Source organism: Dermacentor albipictus, chromosome 10, assembly GCF_038994185.2.
Source record: "Dermacentor albipictus isolate Rhodes 1998 colony chromosome 10, USDA_Dalb.pri_finalv2, whole genome shotgun sequence".
NCBI lineage: Eukaryota > Metazoa > Arthropoda > Arachnida > Ixodida > Ixodidae > Dermacentor > Dermacentor albipictus.
Window position 1 is genome coordinate 94,977,109 of NC_091830.1, and position 19,573 is coordinate 94,996,681.

The 19,573-nt window shown below is 45.0% G+C and overlaps 1 protein-coding gene across 2 annotated transcripts in view; it reads left to right on the plus strand.

Moving 5' to 3' along the window:
* Positions 1-19,573, plus strand: part of LOC135909548 (bestrophin-4-like) — a 71,103-nt gene that overhangs the window by 21,508 nt on the left and 30,022 nt on the right. For both annotated transcript variants that reach the window (XM_065441524.2, XM_065441525.2), the window contains exons 2-8: positions 224-364; positions 1,895-2,005; positions 4,635-4,806; positions 9,510-9,639; positions 13,945-14,099; positions 16,274-16,351; positions 18,882-19,034. In XM_065441524.2, the coding sequence (XP_065297596.2) occupies positions 294-364; positions 1,895-2,005; positions 4,635-4,806; positions 9,510-9,639; positions 13,945-14,099; positions 16,274-16,351; positions 18,882-19,034 (870 nt within the window). In that variant the 5' untranslated portion in view covers positions 224-293. The remainder of the gene's footprint in view (positions 1-223; positions 365-1,894; positions 2,006-4,634; positions 4,807-9,509; positions 9,640-13,944; positions 14,100-16,273; positions 16,352-18,881; positions 19,035-19,573) is intronic.

Sequence of the window (19,573 nt, forward strand, 5' to 3'; positions counted from 1 at the left end):
TTCGTTTTCTGAGAATTTTTGATTTTTGCAAATTTTTTAAAGAAGAATTGACAATCAAAATAAAAAATCGGAAACCAGCAGTCACTAGATATAAATTTTCTTTTAAATGCTACCAACCTCGTCAAATTTGGTGGAGTGGTTGCCGAGAAAAACGAATTCTCTTTTTACATGTATTTAAATAGGAGTACCCGAGCTAAAGCTTCCTCTTAAACGTACATTGCAGGCGCAAGTTCATCTTAACTTCTGTACTGTGCTCGTGTCCACGAGTCGTGGAACAGTAAAGAGCGTCGACCATGACAGTGACGTACACGGCTGAGGTGGCCACGTCCAAAGGCTTCGGCTGCTTCTGGAGGTTGCTTCTCAGGTGAGTGTAATTCATTCGATTGCTGATCGGTGCAGTAATCTGTTTCTAATGTATGCAGTCCCTCAGACCTGTAGCGACTAAGGGCTTACATTATGGCTTTTAAAGACATTGGTTTCTCGCTTATCAAGTAAATATGAGTTTAGTATACCAGGAAAGAATTGATACACCGAGCAGCATCATAGATACTGCAGGACATGTTCCGTAGCAGCTTACATCTTTGCTGGTACATACGGGGTGTCCTAGCTAACTTTAGGCAGAGTTTAAGAGTATGCGAATGCCACGTAGCTGGACAAAATACAGGCAATGTAGTTTGCCGTTGCTTGGAGATACCCAAATCATTTTGTCATGCCGCCTAATTAGATAATTATTCTTAAGTAATTAATCAACTTCCCAAATGTTATAACTAGATAAAAGTGTCAATGAGAAAATTGTAGACTGACATGAAAAACTCCCGATATAGCCTTCTGTTGCTCAATACGTGCTGCATAAAAGTGTAGAAGTGAAAGAAGCCGCCAAATGCATGCAAAATAGCCGCGCGACTGGCCTCTCGAGGCATTCTGCGTGTTTTCGCGGGCCCGATTTGAGAGTTAACGAAACTCTTAAAACTCGTCCGTATTAAAGCCCTACCACGACCCTCTGCCTCTCGATTCTCAAGGTGCCAGGATGGCTCTTTTTGTCCGGGGGGGGGGGGAGGAGGAGATGGTGAAGAAGGCGCGTCTCATGGCACAGTACGCGCGTCTCGGCTCGGCTCGCGCTGTTGATTGCTGGCGTCTTTTTGCACAGTGCTTCGGGCTGTCTCGCCGTTCCCGGTCACTGTGCTTTTGCATAAGGAGCCGCAAATAAACTCTTCTCATATGCTGTTTATTTTCTTCAACTACATCTGATAAGACGCAGCTACAAATGGAATTGCAGGAATAATCGTGTTTTCTAGAAAGCCCCTCCTTGCTAAGTCCTGAGACGTCGGCTAAGAGAAACGGGACGCTGAAGTGGCTGTCTAACTGTAGTTATGAATTGCCAGAAATGTCGGTATCAACCGTGAGTAGAGTCTCCGTAAGCTAGAAAACACAAACAGTAAGATGGCCTTGAGGTTATCACGATAGCTTCTCTCTAGGTCATGGGTTATGGTTTATCAGCAAACAGGCGATTCATTATATTCGAGTAGAAGGAAACTTTCAACATAGAAATTCAGAACTATTGCTTAACGAAAGCGCCCCCCCCCCCCCAAACAAACGAAAATACTTTAAAATATGCGGCGTCACAGTTATATTGCCGGTACTGCACTTCAGACGCTAAATTTAAAAGCAAAATATTTCCCTATAACATAATTATTATTAGGCAAACCTTGTCAGCGAAAGAAAATGAAATTGAATTTTTAATACATGCTCCAACATTATAATTTTCCTTAATGCTGCATTTAACGCGCCTTGAACAGGTAACGACGAAAAGAATTTTTGTGAGCATGACGATGACGTAATGCTTCGAAGCGCTCGCTCCTCTTCCCGGCTTAGCGAGCGGCGCGCTTTGGTGCAGGTGGCGGGGCAGTATCTACAAGCTGGTGTGGCCGGACCTATGCGTCTACCTGCTCGCCTACTACGTGCTCAACCTGCTCTACAGATTCGCCCTCAGTGATGACAACAAACTGTGAGTCTGAGCTGGGAGTTCGCGTTTAATGTTCATTTATTTTGTTGTACAAGAGTGTTTCAACAGCTGATAACTGGTGATCCCTGTTTGAAATGTGTAGTCGCGTGTCTCATATGTGTTTCCCCCCTCCCCCCGCCCCCGCATGTGCAATATGGTGTGCCAAATGAGAAAATGGAGCTGTGGGTTACATACGCGCATAAAGTAGTCATGTTGTACCCATTTTTCAAGTAAAGCAGCGCACTTGGTATATCGATATACTAGTAAAAATAATACTAACGTTTATATCTCATTATCACACTGATAAAGCAAGCTATTGGTAAATGCTGCTATTCGTAGAGGCAGCTTGACAAAGGCCCACAGCTACCTTCGTACAAGAACAGTTATCAGCAGCAGTTACAATAACATGCAACGTACAGCAAATCTGTTAAAAAACACACGCACAGAAGAAACCTTAGTCTCATAAACATAGAAAGCACAAGGAGAAGTGTAATGGTGAGCAGAGAGCCAACTTAATTTAAAAACTTCGCATATGCAGTTTTCTCAATTCAATCGGTGTACAATGCAGAAAATCTATACCAGCTTCCACATAGTTAATAATAGTGTAGGCATCATGTAGGAACATTTATCTTTGGAATAATTTCTTTTCGGGTCAATATTATATCCTCTATCGAAAGTATATCAATATGAATATCAATGGCCTTGATTTATTGTGCTGCTTATAGTCCTGCGTACAATTTACTGACCTGCATTGCGAGTTGCAATGAGCTACACTGAGCCAAGCATTAAATACATGCAAACGCCACGTAGCTGGAGAGAACCAAGGTAATGTTGTTTGCCGTCGCATGCAGATACTCAGGATTATTTGTTTCATTCTACCTAATTACGTAGTTAGTCGTACCTAATTAATCAACTTCTCAAATACTCTAATTAGATGAAAAGGGTCAATGACAAAATTGTGGAGCAACATGAAAAACTCCCGATACATCTTTCTGTTGCTCAATACGTGCTACATAAACGTGCTTTTCCAAGCTTGAAAGAAGCCCGCGAATACACGCAAAGTGCCGCGAGCGGCCAGTCCCGCGGCAATTTTGCGTGCATTTGCGGGCTTCTTTCAGGCTCGGAAAAACATTTCTATGTAGCACGTGTTCGGCAACAGAAAGCTTTATCAGGAGTTTTTCACGTGGCTCTACAATGTTCTAATTGAAGCTGTTCATATAATTGTAATATTTGTGAAGTTGAATAATTAATTAGGGTTAATTATCTAAATAGGCCGAATGAAAAGAAAGATAACTTGAGTATCTGCATGCGATGGCGAACAAGATTATCTTTGTTCGCTCCCTCTACGTGGTATTTGAATATGGCTAATGTTTGGTTAAAGTTACACGTGGGACACCCTGTATATATACATACATATATATATATATATATATATATATATATATATATATACGTATGGCGCCACACATTATTTGATAATGATTACGTCTCTGCATAGAACGAGAAGAAAGGGGGTCAACCGAGGGGCCCGTTTTTTATTAATCGTACGATGAGAAGTCAAGAAACAAGAACACCAAGCAAAACATAGGGTAAATTAGTTGTTCTTACTAATTAAAGAGATGATAAATTAATTGGTGTAGGTGAAAGTGGATGAAGAAACAACTTGCCGCAGGTGGGGAACTATCCCACGTCTTCGCATTACGTGTGCGATGCTCTAACCACTTCATCCACTTTCTACATCCACTTTCATTGCCATTCATTTATCATTTCTTTAATTCTATTAGTAAGTACAAGTAATTTCCCCTGTGTTTTCCTTGGTGTCTTTGTTTGCTGCCTTCTCATGATACGTCGGTGCATGTATTCCAGAGAGCACAGTGAGCAATGTTACGGTGAACGAAGACGAAGTTGTACTTACAGTGCAAAGAGGAATTGCTCTTAGAGAAGACGAGCGTCATTATTCGAGGATCAAGCAAGGAAGAAAGATAACGTTGTCCGCTGTGGGCATGCCTGCAGTCGCAATAATTGAGGTCAGAGCAGAGGGGATCGTTAGGCCTACCGATATTTTTTCCCATTACGCTGATAGCAGAAAACCATATATATACACACTCACTCGAAGCTCAGGCATATGCCCAAAAAGCATGCGTCGAAAAAGTTAATCCTATTCGGCGGTAGTCTTAGCTGCAGTTTAAGGAGACATAGACAATGTTTCTCGGAGAGCTTTCAGCTCGTAGATCGCATATTTTAGACCTCCATAGATTGTATAAAGCAAGAAGTGTTGAGATGTCATGTATGTAACATGGAGGGGCGCGCCGGCCTCATTTTGATTGCCTGGCATTGCACGCTTCTCCAACCCGAATTTTGCGGTGGACATCGCCATTCTTTCTTTCAATACCACCAGCGCGCTCAAAATGATGGTTCGTGTGTGCTTGCATGTACTCGCGAACGTTCCGTGCGGTACTAGCGGCTTTTCAAATAAGCCGTTTTCCATGCTAGCTGCTTCTCTAAAGCACGGATTAAACAACAGACAATATCGTCGATCAGGGTCTCTGTATCACGCTAAGACTAGTTAGGCTAAGGATGGAGTAAGCGTATTGTGTATGCATAGCATCGGGTGCCGCCGCGCGCTGTGCAGGTTCTTCGAGCAGGTGTGCGTCTACTGCGGCAACTTCGCCGACCTGATCCCGGTGTCGTTCGTGCTCGGATTCTACGTGTCGGTGGTGGTCAAGCGCTGGTGGGACTGCTTCTCCGCCATCCCGTGGCCCGACTCACTCGCGTTCTTCGTCAGCACTTTCCTGCACGGACAGGTATACTACCCGGCTCGCTTCATTGTGGAGCATCGCTTCCGGCTGCCTGTTCGCCTTTGCCGAGCCACCGGCCGCCTGAGCACCGCTTCTGCCTGCAGTGTGCACTTTTCCTCGAGTATTCCTCGAGGCCCCTCTGCCTGGTAGGTCGCAGATACTGCAGATCACTCATGAACCTTTCTGAGGCCGCAGAGTTGCCTACAAAGATTACTGGAGGCAACCCTGGATGGCGCGACTATCGTTCAAATACTATAGGAAGGATGCATATTACGTGGATTTGTCTTAATACTCATGCCTGTAGCTTCATATGTTCTTGCGGAGTAATTTTTTAACGCTTTATCTGTCTAATTTTGCGACGAGTCTTAGTTTAGTAAAAAAGGCGTGGCAATAAGTATCTATGCCCATTCATAATCACTGCGAAGTTTGACATTTATAATACAATACTCTGTCTAAATTGGGCCCCGCGTCTGCAGCAGATGCTCGCGATCTGCTATGATCGTGTGCAGGAACAAAATCCGCAAGAGAGAAAGTGCTCAGAGGTGCCAGGATACGGACAGTATTCGAACGGTCAATTATAAACGATAAACTCCACAGGCAACTTATGCTGCTTCCTCAAGAAGGCCTGCACGCATTTATTTAGCCACAATGTGCCATATCCAAGCCCTGCGGTAAAATAAAGGGCAAATGATAAAGAGTACTAATCACAAGGCACTTTGAAACCATAAGGGTGAAGTTTAGGGAAATCCATGTATCGACAATTATTCACATGGTGGCTGAACCGTCATGCCTGCAGCTCCCGTACACACTAATGCGAGAGTTCTCTTCAACAATTTCTGTAAAAAACTCTATGCCTGCCCCGATGAGTGTCCTGACCTGTATCTCGCCCACGTACCTCTGCTTGCAGCGCTTTACCGGCTTCTCTTTGAAACCTTGGCTGATCTGGACTGCTGCCTGTGTGCGTGTGTGTGCGTGCGTGCGTGTGCGTGTGTGTGTGTGTGTGCGTACGTGCGTGTGTGTGCGTGCGTGTGCGTGCGTGCGTGTGTTTGTGTGTGTGTGCGCGTGCGTGCGTGCGTGTGCGTACGATACGCAAGAGCTGAACATGCAGGCTTGCAGGACGCACTCTCTTGACGTTGATCGGGACAAAGCATTTGTCATAGACCTTTCTGTAACGATGTGAATTTAGCTTTCGTGGCCCTGATTGAACAAAGTTTATTCTTCGCGGTCACTGCACATCTTCATATCGTGTTACCGTGCTGATAAACAGAGAGGGAAGGCATGCATGGGAATTCAGGGAGTTGAACCAGAGGTAGTTCTGGTTGACTACCCCGCATTGGGGAAAAATACCGAGGACTGATTCATTCTCCCTATCAACGCCAAGCGAGCGCTCTCTGAAAGCCCAACATAAATGCGCCAGTAACAAGGCTGCTTGATCGGTGGAGCTGCGTGTACAATTGTTCAGAAAAGTACGAGTGATTTGACAAAAGTTTGTATTATAAATAACACCTCTTTCTATTGTCGACTGTTATATGTATATTTCGGCTTTCTAAACAGAGCGAAAAGAGCACATGGCACCATCTTCGAATAGGAAGACGAAACTTCATCGCAGTATAGCAGGTCCCATTATGCCACGAGGAGGATAATGTTATTGCAGCTAAGATATTAAAGAAATTGTAATATGCAGATCCAGCGCTTAGGTTGGAAACTATGGAAGCGAAGCTGCAGGGGAATAGCCATTATAGGCTTTAAAATTATCGGCGATGCCACAATTTTGCTTGCTTTCATCATATGGAACGTGTAATCCTTCCCAATGTGCACGCATGTTTACCTACCGCATGGATCACAGCTTTATTCCTTATGCAATTTTTATGCCATGCATTGCAGCGCTCGTAGGCTGTGCCGAAATGCAAGATCCCACTAAAGCGGATGCAGAGTGTAAAGCGTCTACGCTGCGACGTCACGAGCTCGAAGTCAATGCGTGATGCTTCTCGAGGGAAAAATGGGGATGACAGGCGTAGCCACGGGAGCGTGCGAAACGTGTCAAGCAATCTTGTAGGATTCTATACCTCTCGTTTCCCAGTAGCACGAACCCATTCGAAAGGATTAAGCAAGTATAGGCACACTCCCAGTTGCACATACCGAATGGCTAAATGAAACAGAATAAATAAATCGAAGAATGCCTTAAATATAATTCTCTGTTATAATAAGCGTCGATGTGCTTTGAGACGGCTTTATGTATTAAAGTTTGATGTAGGAAGTTATTTTTTTGTTACGCAGAACAGAAGAGCGCTTACTTGCATTAATTTTGTTGGGCCGCTAACAAGGGTTACATAAGCCAGTTAGCTGGTCCTTTTATTCTATGCACACACAGGTTGTCCTCTTATACAGGTTGTCCCACATACCTTGAGCCAAAGCTTTAAAATGAAAGGCACTCCGGATGTGACTTGAACCGAATGCATATTGTTGGCACTGGCCTAGATGTACTCAGGCTATTTTTCATTTTCCCCGTAACTAACGGATTAGTTATGCTTAATTAAACAACTTATTAAGTATTGGCTGCACACCCCAAGTCTGACACTCAAAGTTGTAGAGCACCTTGAGAAACTTCTCAATAAATTGTTTCCAACACGATATATCCCACGTCGTCCTTGTCCCGCGTTTCAAATAAAGCCCGCGAAATATGAAAAAAAATACCACGTGACGGGGTGCTTTCGCACTGTTATTGTGCTGCTCTCGTGCGTACGACTGATGAACAATATATCAGCCGAGATACCGACCCAACAGCCACGTCACACCAGGGATAGGCAATAAAAACTTCGCTTTAAATCTGACACTAATACAGACAATGCAGTAGCGGGCGTAGATGATGTCCAGTCCCTATAGGAGGCGTGGCTGTATGGTTGCCTTTGCGACCGCTGCGTAGGCGCCATGGCGGGGGTGGGAAAACCGCGCCTTCACCCTGAATGTTACATGAAATGCAGGAAGAAAGCTATTTACAAAGTATATTTGCAATGTTTGTCCAAGCGCGTTCAAAATGGCGATCGTCGTCAATCGGCCCGGGCTTGTTTGTTTCAATGTAGCCACTCGGAGGCTGCATTGATCGGGTGGGATGTCGCATTACCATTAAATATGTTACTTGAGTTAGACGCAATGACTGCGCGTTAGTCTTGGTTACTGCAGGCACTTTATTCCTTAATATGTATTCAGCAGAAGCGAAAGGAGGAAATGTTTGAGAAAGAAGAGCTCATTGTTATGATATCCACACTGCTGCCACGAATCCTTTCAAAGTAGGTAAGAAAACCTGCCTGCAGTGAAAAATCAAGGTAGCTTTCGAGGTGCCGTTCGTCCGTTTGCTAGGCACCGTTGGTCTAGCCTGGCAGCGCTCAGAAAATATGCGCACTCTCGAGTTTCGTTGAGGTGCACGAAAATTTGAATATTGTCAAGATTATCTAGATGTGAAACCAAACGTGTGATATATGTGCACAGAAATGTGGATGTGTCTACAATGTGCAGCACTAATGCAAACATACAATTACAATTGCCCGCATTCATGAACGCTTTCAGTCACACGTTCTTTGTCATTGATAGCGCGCCTTCGCTAATGATATACCCAGCATCAGGATTGGCTTGAACTTTCTTTCAACAGCAAAAGAAAAAATAATTTTTTTATGTCAGCCGCTTCCTGTGTACTTTCTGCGTCGCATGAAGAATACCTCAGAGCTTGTATACACAACTGACGCTTCTTGAGGTCTAGACTGAGTCCTTTGTGAGTGTGGCCAACACCACCTAGATAGCACAAGGCCTATTTATTCCGATCCATGACGTCACGCTACCTGACCCAAAATTTTCATTGCCAAGATTGGCGTGATGAAAGAGGTGAAGACAAAATCACTGTTGCCTACTCGGGAGCATCCCCATTAGATTCTAATGCAGTCGGGCCACGTAACATGACGTCATCGATTGGAGTGAAAAGGTCTTGCTCGTTTGCCCGAGATGACGCGGTACCAATTGATTACATGCTAGAGTACAGTTCACGCCCGATGCAACGCTAGATGACATAGCTGTGTATGTAAACGGCTTTGTGGAACCTAGGAAAATTGACTACAATTCATACGCTTGCTCAAAAGCGCGTGCTCAAAGCAGGAACATTTATCTGTTTATTAGGCAGTACGCCAGCACATTCTCCATCATTAGTAAACGAAAGGAGAGCGTTCCGCTTTGATAGACTTCCTGCATGACAGCGCAGCACTGTAAAGCCACTCAACTTCCTCGTAAAGCGGGTTATGCCATGCATATTGTATACGTGTTTATATAATGTAGGCTCTCGTCGCACAATGTGAAACACAATGAGAAAGCCTTGTCGAGCACCAGGACAACTACGTTCATTCTACATTGACACGTCTTCAATGGCTGAAGACATCATCGCTGGTTGGTGTCATAAGTTGGCGCAGATGAAAAAACTCAACGTGCAGCGCATTTGGGTCTCTGTTTCCAAGTTGTAGACGTGCCTGTTTTTTCTTACACCATACCAGGCAGCTGTGCTTCGCTCATTTTGCCCTTCACTCTGGCTGCATCCAACAATGGTGCACCTATACAAAGGCGCACACTTCCCCACGCGAGTGCCTCCGCTCTCACGTGCTACTGATAAATTCGAATGCAGCGCGCAGGCAGTCTCTGTAAGCCTGCAGATGTCACGCGCACCTTCGCAGGACGAACGCGGTCGGCTGATGCGTCGCACCATCATGCGCTACGCCAACCTGTCGTCCATCATCACCCTGCGCTGCATCAGCCCGCCCGTCAAGAAGCGCTTCCCGACGCTGGACCACCTCGTCGATGCCGGTACGTCTGCCTCGTTTGCCCCCTCCGTGTACGTCCGCGATCCGTTTCGTACATAGCAGGCAGCACAATTAACTAATGCTATAGAGAGGCCTATCTCACCGCTCGCGTTCGAGACCGAGAAGATAGTGCGTCACATGTCACAGAAAGACGGCAGTAAATTTCCTATTCTTATATGTCGGGAAATACGGCTTACGTATTGCGCGGAAGGCAACGAAGATCTGAACCTATTTACCGCTGAACCGGTGGTGTGACATCTTTCTGTTAACAGACGCTAAAGCGTACCGCTGGCACTTGCGACTAGCACATCACCTACCGGAAGAGCAAAGGTGCACAAAAGTGCGTAAATTTGAATTAAAGGAGTGCAGACACCTCACTCGGGTGACGAGGTCGAGCGTTCGGTCTTGGTAATATAGAGCATCTAGGGTGCCGATAAAGACCGGATTATTCGCGATCCTGTCCTCAATAATTAAAAAGCATACAGAAGCTCCACCGGAGTCGTCTAAGTATGCGCAAGCGTACCCCGAAATTTCAGTTAGCGCACCCCCAAATTTCAAATCATCATCATCATCATCATCATCATCATCATCATCACCACCACCACCATCATCATCATCATCAGCCTGGTTATGCCCACTGCAGGGCAAAGGCCTCTCCCATACTTCTGCAACTACCCCGGTCATGTACTAATTGTGGCCATGTTGTCCCTGCAAACTTCTTAATCTCATCCGCCCACCTAACTTTCTGCCGCCCTCTGCTACGCTTCCCTTTCCTTGGAATCCATTCCGTAACTCTTAATGACTATCGGTTATTTTCCTCCTCATTACGTGTCCTGCCCATGCCCATTTCTTTTTCTTGATTTCAACTAAGATATCATTAACTCGCGTTTGTTCCCTCACCCAATCTGCTCTTTTCTTATACCTTAACGTTACACCTATCATTCTTCTTTCCATAGCTCGTTGCGTCGTACTCAATTTCAATTCGCCAACCCACAAATGTAAGATTGCCCCATCCCACAAATTTAAGCTGGCCTACCGCCAAATTTAGGTTTACCCATTCTCACATTTCAGGTCGGCCCACCCTCACATTTATAATTCGCCATTTCCAAGTTTCAATTTGGCTCACCTCAACTATCGGCTTCCCCTTGGATTTTTATCGTGCCCTATGTATCCCCATGGGAATTCTCTCTGACCAATTTTATCTTTTTTTTGTTTCGATTGTTACGTATCGCATATAAAGCTTACAATCATGTACATTTACAATGTTATGTCCTAATTTCGCAAATTACACATTTTTGTGCAGACACAAGACAATACACTTTTCGTTTCACGGACTGGGGCACTCGCCAAAGAATGTTTACAGATTAATATAGAGTTCTAGCTCAGCAGATTTACGGGCCAGTGGGCCCAGCGGGAGAGCGGAGACGGCAAAGGAGCGCCGAAAGCCAGAGCCTTAGCTCAGCGATCCCTCGTTCGGTCGAGCGGATATAGGACGCATCGATGACCGCCTCCGCTGCTGGCGCTGGCATCGGAGGCAAACAACGAAAATTGTCATCAGCTTTGCTTGCGCTTGGTTTCTTGAAAACCGTGTGCTTGCGGCTTTCCTGTCGAGAATACTATGTCACGCTCATTAGACACATGCCGTTTGTGACGTGAAAGCACCGGGCGCGCGGCGGTAAAGAAAGGGGAGGCGTGCAAAACTTAAGACGATATAGTTGTGGTACAACATTACGCCCCAAATCGTGCAAACGTTTTTAAGAGTGCACCCATCGACCAGGCTGGGTTTCTGTTTAGCGACCAGTTATAACATACGGTAGTAGCGGCTGTGTTTCGCCAGTAAGGACCGATAACATACGCTGTACATCGCTATTTGTTCGATGCTGCGGAGAATACTGCACGAACATTTACTCCCGTCTCAGCTCAAGTAGTCTGAAATACGAAATCTGTTATGTCTCGAGGTCTTCGCTGACACATGGCGTGATCCGCTCTCCTTGCGCGGGTTGCTCAAAATTGATGCGATGAAGAGTGGTTTGTTCAGAACGTACTTCCGTTTTGAAAAGGAAGATGTACGCAGGCTGCAGATGGCCCTGCGCATACGTAAAACAGTTGCAACTCTGCAGAGAGTGTCAGTTCCCGTGGACGAGGCACTCTGTATAACATTTCGACGGCCCTGCGCATACGTAAAACAGTTGCAACTCTGCAGAGAGTGTCAGTTCCCGTGGACGAGGGACTCTGTATAACATTTGGACGGCTACTCTACCCGAACCGACTGCACGATCTTGATGACCATTTTACCGGCACTTCTTGGACATATCGTCCTTGACGGTCGAAGTTCTCTGGCACATCGATGAGCGGTTCTTCCACCTTCTGGACTATGTAAATAACCGCACCTGGCTCATCATCGACACGCTAGAGCAGTTCTCGAAGTTAGAGCGCAAAGACAGCAGAATGCGATTGTGCGAGTCCACATTTGTGATATACCTGTTTATATTTTTCGGGCCATTCACGCGAAAGGTGCCCCGTTTACGAATTGCTGGACGTTCATCGATGGCACTGCGAGAAGCACTATGCCGACCGCCAAGGCAACTTTACTTCAGTGGGCATAAGCGATTCCACACCCTCAAGTACCAGGCTATAATGTGCCAGAATGGCGTTATTTGCCAGTTAGGTGAGTCATATCCATGCAGCAAGCATGGTGCCGGTGAGTAAATAGGGTGCAACCCTGAATACTAGGAAGCGAATTTCGCCTAACATAGCTCTACTCCATATTCTTTGCTCCTCCTGCGTCTTCTCATGAAGCAGGTATAATTGAAGCGGTGGTGCTAATGCAAAATTCCATTGTTTCAGGTAACTTCGGCAATAGCGAGGTAAATACGAAGTTGGAAGAGCTAGTTCAGGGTCATCACTGTTGCCTCTACGGGAACCCTGCCTCGCCATTGCGGTCACTTCTGCTAAACACCTACGGCGGTGAATTCTTGACTCCAGACCACTGTGCATTCAACAGAGCTACGAGTAGTCTGAGAAAGGCCGTAAGGTGGGGTTTCGGGAAAAATGAGGACCTCTTTGCCTTTGTAGAATCTACAAAGCAGATTTACTGCCAGGATGTGGAACGCATGCACAAAGCGCGTGCACTTGTCGCGAACTGCCATACCTGCTTGTACAGCGCCAAGGTATCGCAGTACTTTGACCTTGAACCACCATCTGGTGAAGTTTGTTACCCCCCGTTATCTTAACGACATGACGCAAGTTTTAAATCAAGTTTTATTGAATTGTACAGTCACTATGACACTAACACAGCTTTCACTCATGAGATATGTGTCTTACGTTTATGAGATTACTGATTTCTTCAGGGTGTTCATCGGACATTTGTGCAAAGTGCTGTCGCTGTTTCTGGTGCTGATGTTGCCGGCAGGACACTTCGACCTGGTGGTCTTTTTTTTTTTTCGGCAAGGTCCAACTTTCGCTCCTCTAGAGCTAGGCGCCACTCTTCACAATCCATTTTTCTCAATGTCGAGCTTCTTTTGCTGTAGCGGAATGTCATGGCTTCGACGCATTGTCAGCAAATTTAACCCCATGCCCTGCAGGTCTCGGGTTGCTGTTTTCAGTTGACTTTCCATTTTGGCGAATCTTTTATGTTTCTGATTTCTGACGCATGTGTGATCGCTATAGTCTAAATTATTTTGTACGCTGAACACGAATGCTTTTCTCCCCAGTATCTTCTCGCCCTCTATTGCTCACACTGGATGCTGTATTGCGTTAGCTAGCCACAACGCTTGTCACTGCTCCAGTTACTGTTTCCCCTAGAAACAACGAATCCATTTCAATTTGCTCACTTCACCCTCGTATTCATGAAAGGTTAAACTGACAATATTACGTGTGATATGCAACACTTGCGATGCCCTATATTCTTGTACAAAGCACTTCACTAAACTCACTAGGGTTGAGGATTGGGCGAGTTGGTATCACATTCTAGAAATGGTACAGCGCAACATACAAAGGAAATTGGAAGTCAGCGCTCTGTTCCTTTATCTGGCCGGCTCGGCTTGTTTTTTCCTTTGTATGTTGCGCTGTAGCAGTTCTAGAATTCACTAAACAAAATGGCCCCTTTCAGATTTGTTCGCCTCACTGTAATTTTGCAGTCCGTATTACAAGCTCTCCAGGCTCGGGTATGCTTGGAAACCACAACGCTTGCTCTGACCCGGCTTTATTTTATTGCGAAGTTTTCTTCTACCTCGAACCCTGTACAGCATTTCCAGCAAGCACGCTTCGCGATTCCGCTGACGGACATGGCTCTGTGTGCTCGATGCAGGCCTGCTGCTAGGCAACGAGCGGGAGGTGTTCGAGCAGCTGAAGACCAACCACTCGACGTACTGGATGCCCCTGGTCTGGGCCTCAAGCATCGCCTCGCGGGCACGCAAGGAGGGGCGCATACGGGACGACTTCGCGCTCAAAACAGTCGTCGATGTCAGTGGCCCTTTCTCGCCATAACGTCACGGGTTCTTTTTATTGTGAATAGCATTTTTGACCTTGTAAGACGATTTTCTTTTTGCTTGCGCCAAAATGTTTTCGCAAAACATTCAGAACTGATGGGAGCGCGATAGTTGTGAGAAATTTCGCGCTGATGTCTAAGTTTTGAAGAACGTTTGAATAAAGAACCCGTCGACAGGAATCGCTACTGTTGGTCGGCTGAAATAAGAGCCTTCATTTCAGCGTACATAATGCATGATTTACATCAAGATAATAAAAAAGAACAGCTATACTTGTGACACCGCGAGAGTCCACATGAATGCGGACCCGCTTTGCTCGGGTTGCTGCAGAACGCTTACAGACTCACACTGAGTTCGCCCCGGCGTAGGTGCGTGTCGATTCGTGGAGACTCCCGTCGAATCGAATGTCGATTTACAATAGGGTTCGAGGCATTCAGTGTGAACAATCTTTATTTATGCTAACGCATTAGGAGTGTCAAAGTCGAAAAAAAAAACATTGGATGCGTGTGGAATGTTGGAAGCTACTTACGTGCTAGAGATGGGATGGGATAGCAGTTATTGCATCATTATCAAAGCACGCACGCACGCACACGCACGCACACACACACACACACACACACACACACACACACACACACACACACACACACACACACACACACACACACACACACACATATATATATATATATATATATGTGTGTGTGTGTGTGTGTGTGTGTGTGTGTGTGTGTGTGTGTGTGTGTGTGTGTGTGTGTGTGTATCAATATCAACTGGGACAGTAATCGCAGGCGAGTTCTGCCCCAATAAGTTAGTGTGATTCTGCATGTGCGAGTTCAGTCAGGCCGAAATAATTTTTGTCGTTGTCAGTATTACAGCCACCATTATCATATATTTATTTCCACTGCAAAACAGAGACCCGAGACCTCCCATTGCCGTCGTTTGTTTAGAGAACGCAGCCTTATCTGCAAAGGCCCTGATGACATCACGAGGGCTAACCGTTTGCGTCTGTCGACCTAGCTTCCTAATACTTAGCCCCTCATTTGACCCTAATTCACGAACGGTTATCTATCTTATTTATTGCCTCATTACTGCACGTCTCTATGTTTACATCAAGTTGATTCGCCATTATCATCATGTCCCCTGTATGATGAAGGCCTTTCCCTGAGTTCGCCAATTACCCCTGTCTTGCGCTAAGTTGATCCCACTTATTTTATGAAAAAGGAAAGAACCTCATCCAAACGAGTACAGCTCAAAGCTACATAGGTAACCAATGCGAGTGTCTAAGAACACAACCTTCACAGCTGAAGAAAAACTATGCCCTGACTGTCTTTGTTGGTGGATCTACTGCCTGCCTCGCGGTTAACTGAAAGTTGCACAGTACGTGGCTGAATAGAGACTACCCGTTCGCCTCGAAAGCCGTTTTAGGGCGATCTTAACAAATTAAATCTGCACCAACCGGTGTGCGTCATATATATATTCTCGTAAAACAGCCGCGCGTTTCGTTCAACCGCCACATTACGCTCAAGCAACCTATTCTTGTGCTCTACTTTGGAACCTTGAGACTTTGCTACGAAATTTATCAACTGGCGAGGCATGGGCAGCTTCCGGGGTGCGGAAAATGCGATCTTCATCTTCGCACACAGAGCTATACCTTCTTGAGATTACGCGAGACCCACTAAACGTACCCTATCGCTGCGACATTTTCTTTCTTTCTGGCTTCTCCTCATCTGGGCTGGCCTGAAGCTCATCGCTTGACCGTTCCTACTCCGGCATCATCAATGAAGATCCACATGTGGCGATGATGTCCGGAGGCTTTAAGGTTACCAATATCCGTGGGAAAAGAAATATGTCGTCATAGTACAATTGGTAGAACATCCCACGCGGCATACGGAAAGTACGAGCTCGAGTGCTATCGGTGAAAAAGTTGTTTGTTCTACTCTTTCATTTCCATGTTCTTCAATAAAATTATGAAGGCTATCGTAATTCTGACCCTTATATTTAATTATCTATGCGAATGAATGCACCAACAAAGCAGCGTTCCGCAATACCATACTTAGTTTTTTGTCGGTTTCGTATGATACTAACCTGAACCTTTTTACGATGTATCCTAAAGGCTGGCCTAACCGATGTGTGCTATTCTTTCGGCAGGAGATCGCCCGCTACCGAGGCAACTGCGGCAGCCTGTTCAACTATGACTGGATTAGTATACCTCTCGTCTACACTCAGGTGAGAATGTTACTCTCCTCACGCATTACGGCTGCAGTCATAGCAATGCAGGGCAGACAGTCCCACGAAAACAAAAAAAAAAAACTCCCTGCAATAGCTTTTTTGGTGCCTAAACGGACCGCCATGAAGTGCGCTCGTCTCGCATACGTAACATACAGGAAGTATTCTCTCTCTCATGCGCTATTCAGGGAGTGTGTACCTTATAATAGGCCTTAGCGATTTCATGCCAGTCTGCACTAGATAAAGAAATATGCAATTTTTTTTGAAGAGACAGTTTTAATCCCAGTAGGCCAGACTTTCAGACGAGCATTACGCGAAAATAATAAAAACGACGGTATTTAAAAAAAAGTATTTGCATTCTGGTGGTTTGCGTGCCAAAACCACAATCTGAATATGGCGGATGCTGTAGAGGCTGGCTCAGAATTAATTTTCACCCCCTGTGGTTGCTTTATGTGCACCTGGATCTCATTAGGTACACGAACGTTTTTGAGAAACAGCGGAATGCCATATAAGGAATTAGCCCCGGTGCAGTGTAAAAGAGGATTGACGTACAGGCAGATGATTTTGTGTTATTTAGCGTTAATTCTTACACATGCCCTAAAATTGAATCCTTCAGTGGCGTTGACGCCTGAAACAGAAAGAAATGTTTCACTTCTCCAAAATAATGAAAATTACACTTGACGTGGATACAAATTATTACAATCATCATTCATCTCGTTGCGATCCATCAGTGCGAAAACTTGGGTGAGTTGCTTAGTAATGGTAAATAATTTCCACGGCTGAACTTAACAACACGACCTTGTCTTTCCGTGCTTCAAATTATACTGTGCGGGTGCACTGGAAATCGCAGACACCTTGTCAATATCGCCTGCAGTGATACCGCCATTCGTCTCGTTTTCTCACTTAAGGTAACTTGAATTTGATGTCAAAATTTCGACGGATGTTTTAAGTGCGATGGCGGCGAAATGTTGCATGTGGCATACTCATCCTTTGAAAGACAAACTATGCATGGATCTGGTAAAAACTACTAGGAGCACATCGTAACGAAAACAGTGGACGGACAGAGAAAACAATGTTTAAAGTTTTTTTAACAAAGTTGCATGATATACGTTTCATGTACACAAGCGATGTAAAGAAGAGCTCATTACTGCAATAATAATCATAAACTTGCACTTAGTACAAAAGCAAAAAGAGACACATTTTCTTTTAACGCACACGCAAACTGACGACACATAGTAGGAGTGTACGACATTAAACAAAAAGGTGCCTTCCGTTCGATTTTGTGCCACTCTGATCCACTGGCCAAGCCGGCTAATTCCACTTTGATGACGGGGGAGAAGCGCCGTTCTCACCGCTGAAAAAGCTCGAAAAGCGTGAAAAGCAATAGCATCGCTGCAAAGTGCGGCCCATCACAGACTTCCAGCCTACAAAATGTAATTATAAGTGTTGTAATTATTCCATCCATATAAAGCCTTCGCTTTTTAATGCTAGTGGAGCATGCAAAATTAGCTTGTCCTTCAGTTTCGTGCAGTTCTAATTGATGCTTTAGATAATAAAAGTGTGTTTTTCAGGGTTTTCGAGGTACAGTACTAAATGGCACCATCCGAGCGGCTCACTGTGCAATGTTGGAGCCAGGCAGCTTGTTGAATGACTGACTCATGACATGACACATTAGAGGAAACATTTTTCGCTGCTTTTTGTTATTGTGACCGTCTAACAAATGAAGCAACTTCTCGGTTCCGAATAAATTGCTTGTTTTTTTCCTTCCTTTGTGGAAGGCTAGATTGGGTGATATTTTGAAAGCATTTCAATGGCAGTATAAGAAGCAAAAGAAGATAAGGTGCAAGCGATCATGATTCGCGCTGGCCGTTAATTGCACAGTTCTTGATGTTTTCTTTCTTAAACCTTTCCTCAGGCGATAGAAAGGAGACATGAACATTTTTTATCGGCTTCCATGCGCTTTTTTTGCTTCTAATGAACGCCAAATAGGGGTTAGAGTTCTTGGAAATAAACTATGGAAAATTGAGAACGTAAAAGACTTTACAAGCTCGGCAGTTCATGAGTATAAGTAGGGAGAGAGAGAAATAACTTTCATAATATAGGAGTTGAGTCCTACATCTCTGCATTTAGCAGAGCGCAGTACGTTAGAAATAACTGCAACTAAAAGCGCCAGATTCTTAGTCCACCATAATCATTACACGCGCCTTCTTTAACAAGCTTTACCCCATGAATGTTGACGCATCCAATGTTTTGTGGACGCTTTATATGGCGTACTGTATTGTTTACGCTGCAGTCAAAGACGCTACCGTGCTGGTGCCAGAGATACATTTTGTCGAAGGGCGAGGAGGAGATGTCGCCTGAAAGGGGGAGAATGAAAATGCGTACGAGACAGGTAGATGGAAGGTGACGATGCCGCTGTGCTGATCGCCTGCAATGTTCGCGCGCCAGGCAAATATTAATTAACCCCCTTATGTGTGCTCGGGCACGCTGCTGGTTTGCTGCAGTAAGCCGTGACACATTGCGCGCGCAGGTGACGACTCTAGCGGTGTACACGTTCTTCCTGGCGACGTTGTTCGGCAGCCAATGCCTGAACCCGGAGGCCGGCTACAAGGGCCACGAGATCGACCTCTATGTTCCGATATTCAACTTCCTGCGCTTCTCCTTCTACATGGGCTGGCTCAAAGTAAGGGTAGTCTTGCGACCAATTCGCCGTGTGGGCAAGGCAATCACTAGAAGCACAGTCTGATTGGTTGATGTAGCGGGAGCAGCAAACCCAATTCACCGTGTCACTTACAGTGTGCGCTTTCTTGTCGTCTTCCTGCTCTTTTTCTTTTGACGAAAGTTGCCCGAGTGTTCATCCTTTATTGTAAACTGATTTACCCAATATATCTTTAACTAGTATTTCTAGTAAACTTGTTGATGAGCCGTCCCAGTATATTTTCATCTTACCAAAGCATTTGGTAGAATTGATCATTTCTTACTGTTTAAAATGCTTAAATTAGTCGGAATTTGTGGTAGTCCTCTGCTACATTTAAAGAGTTACATAACCGAATTCAGTATGTCAGTGTTTCTGCTTATTTAAATGTACCACAAGTGTCCATACTTGGCCCTCTTCTCTTTACGCTTTATATAAATTATATGCCTAACTGTCTCAAATACTTCCAATGTATGCTACATGCCGATGAATCAATATTACTAAATTCCGCTAATTGCATTTGAGCC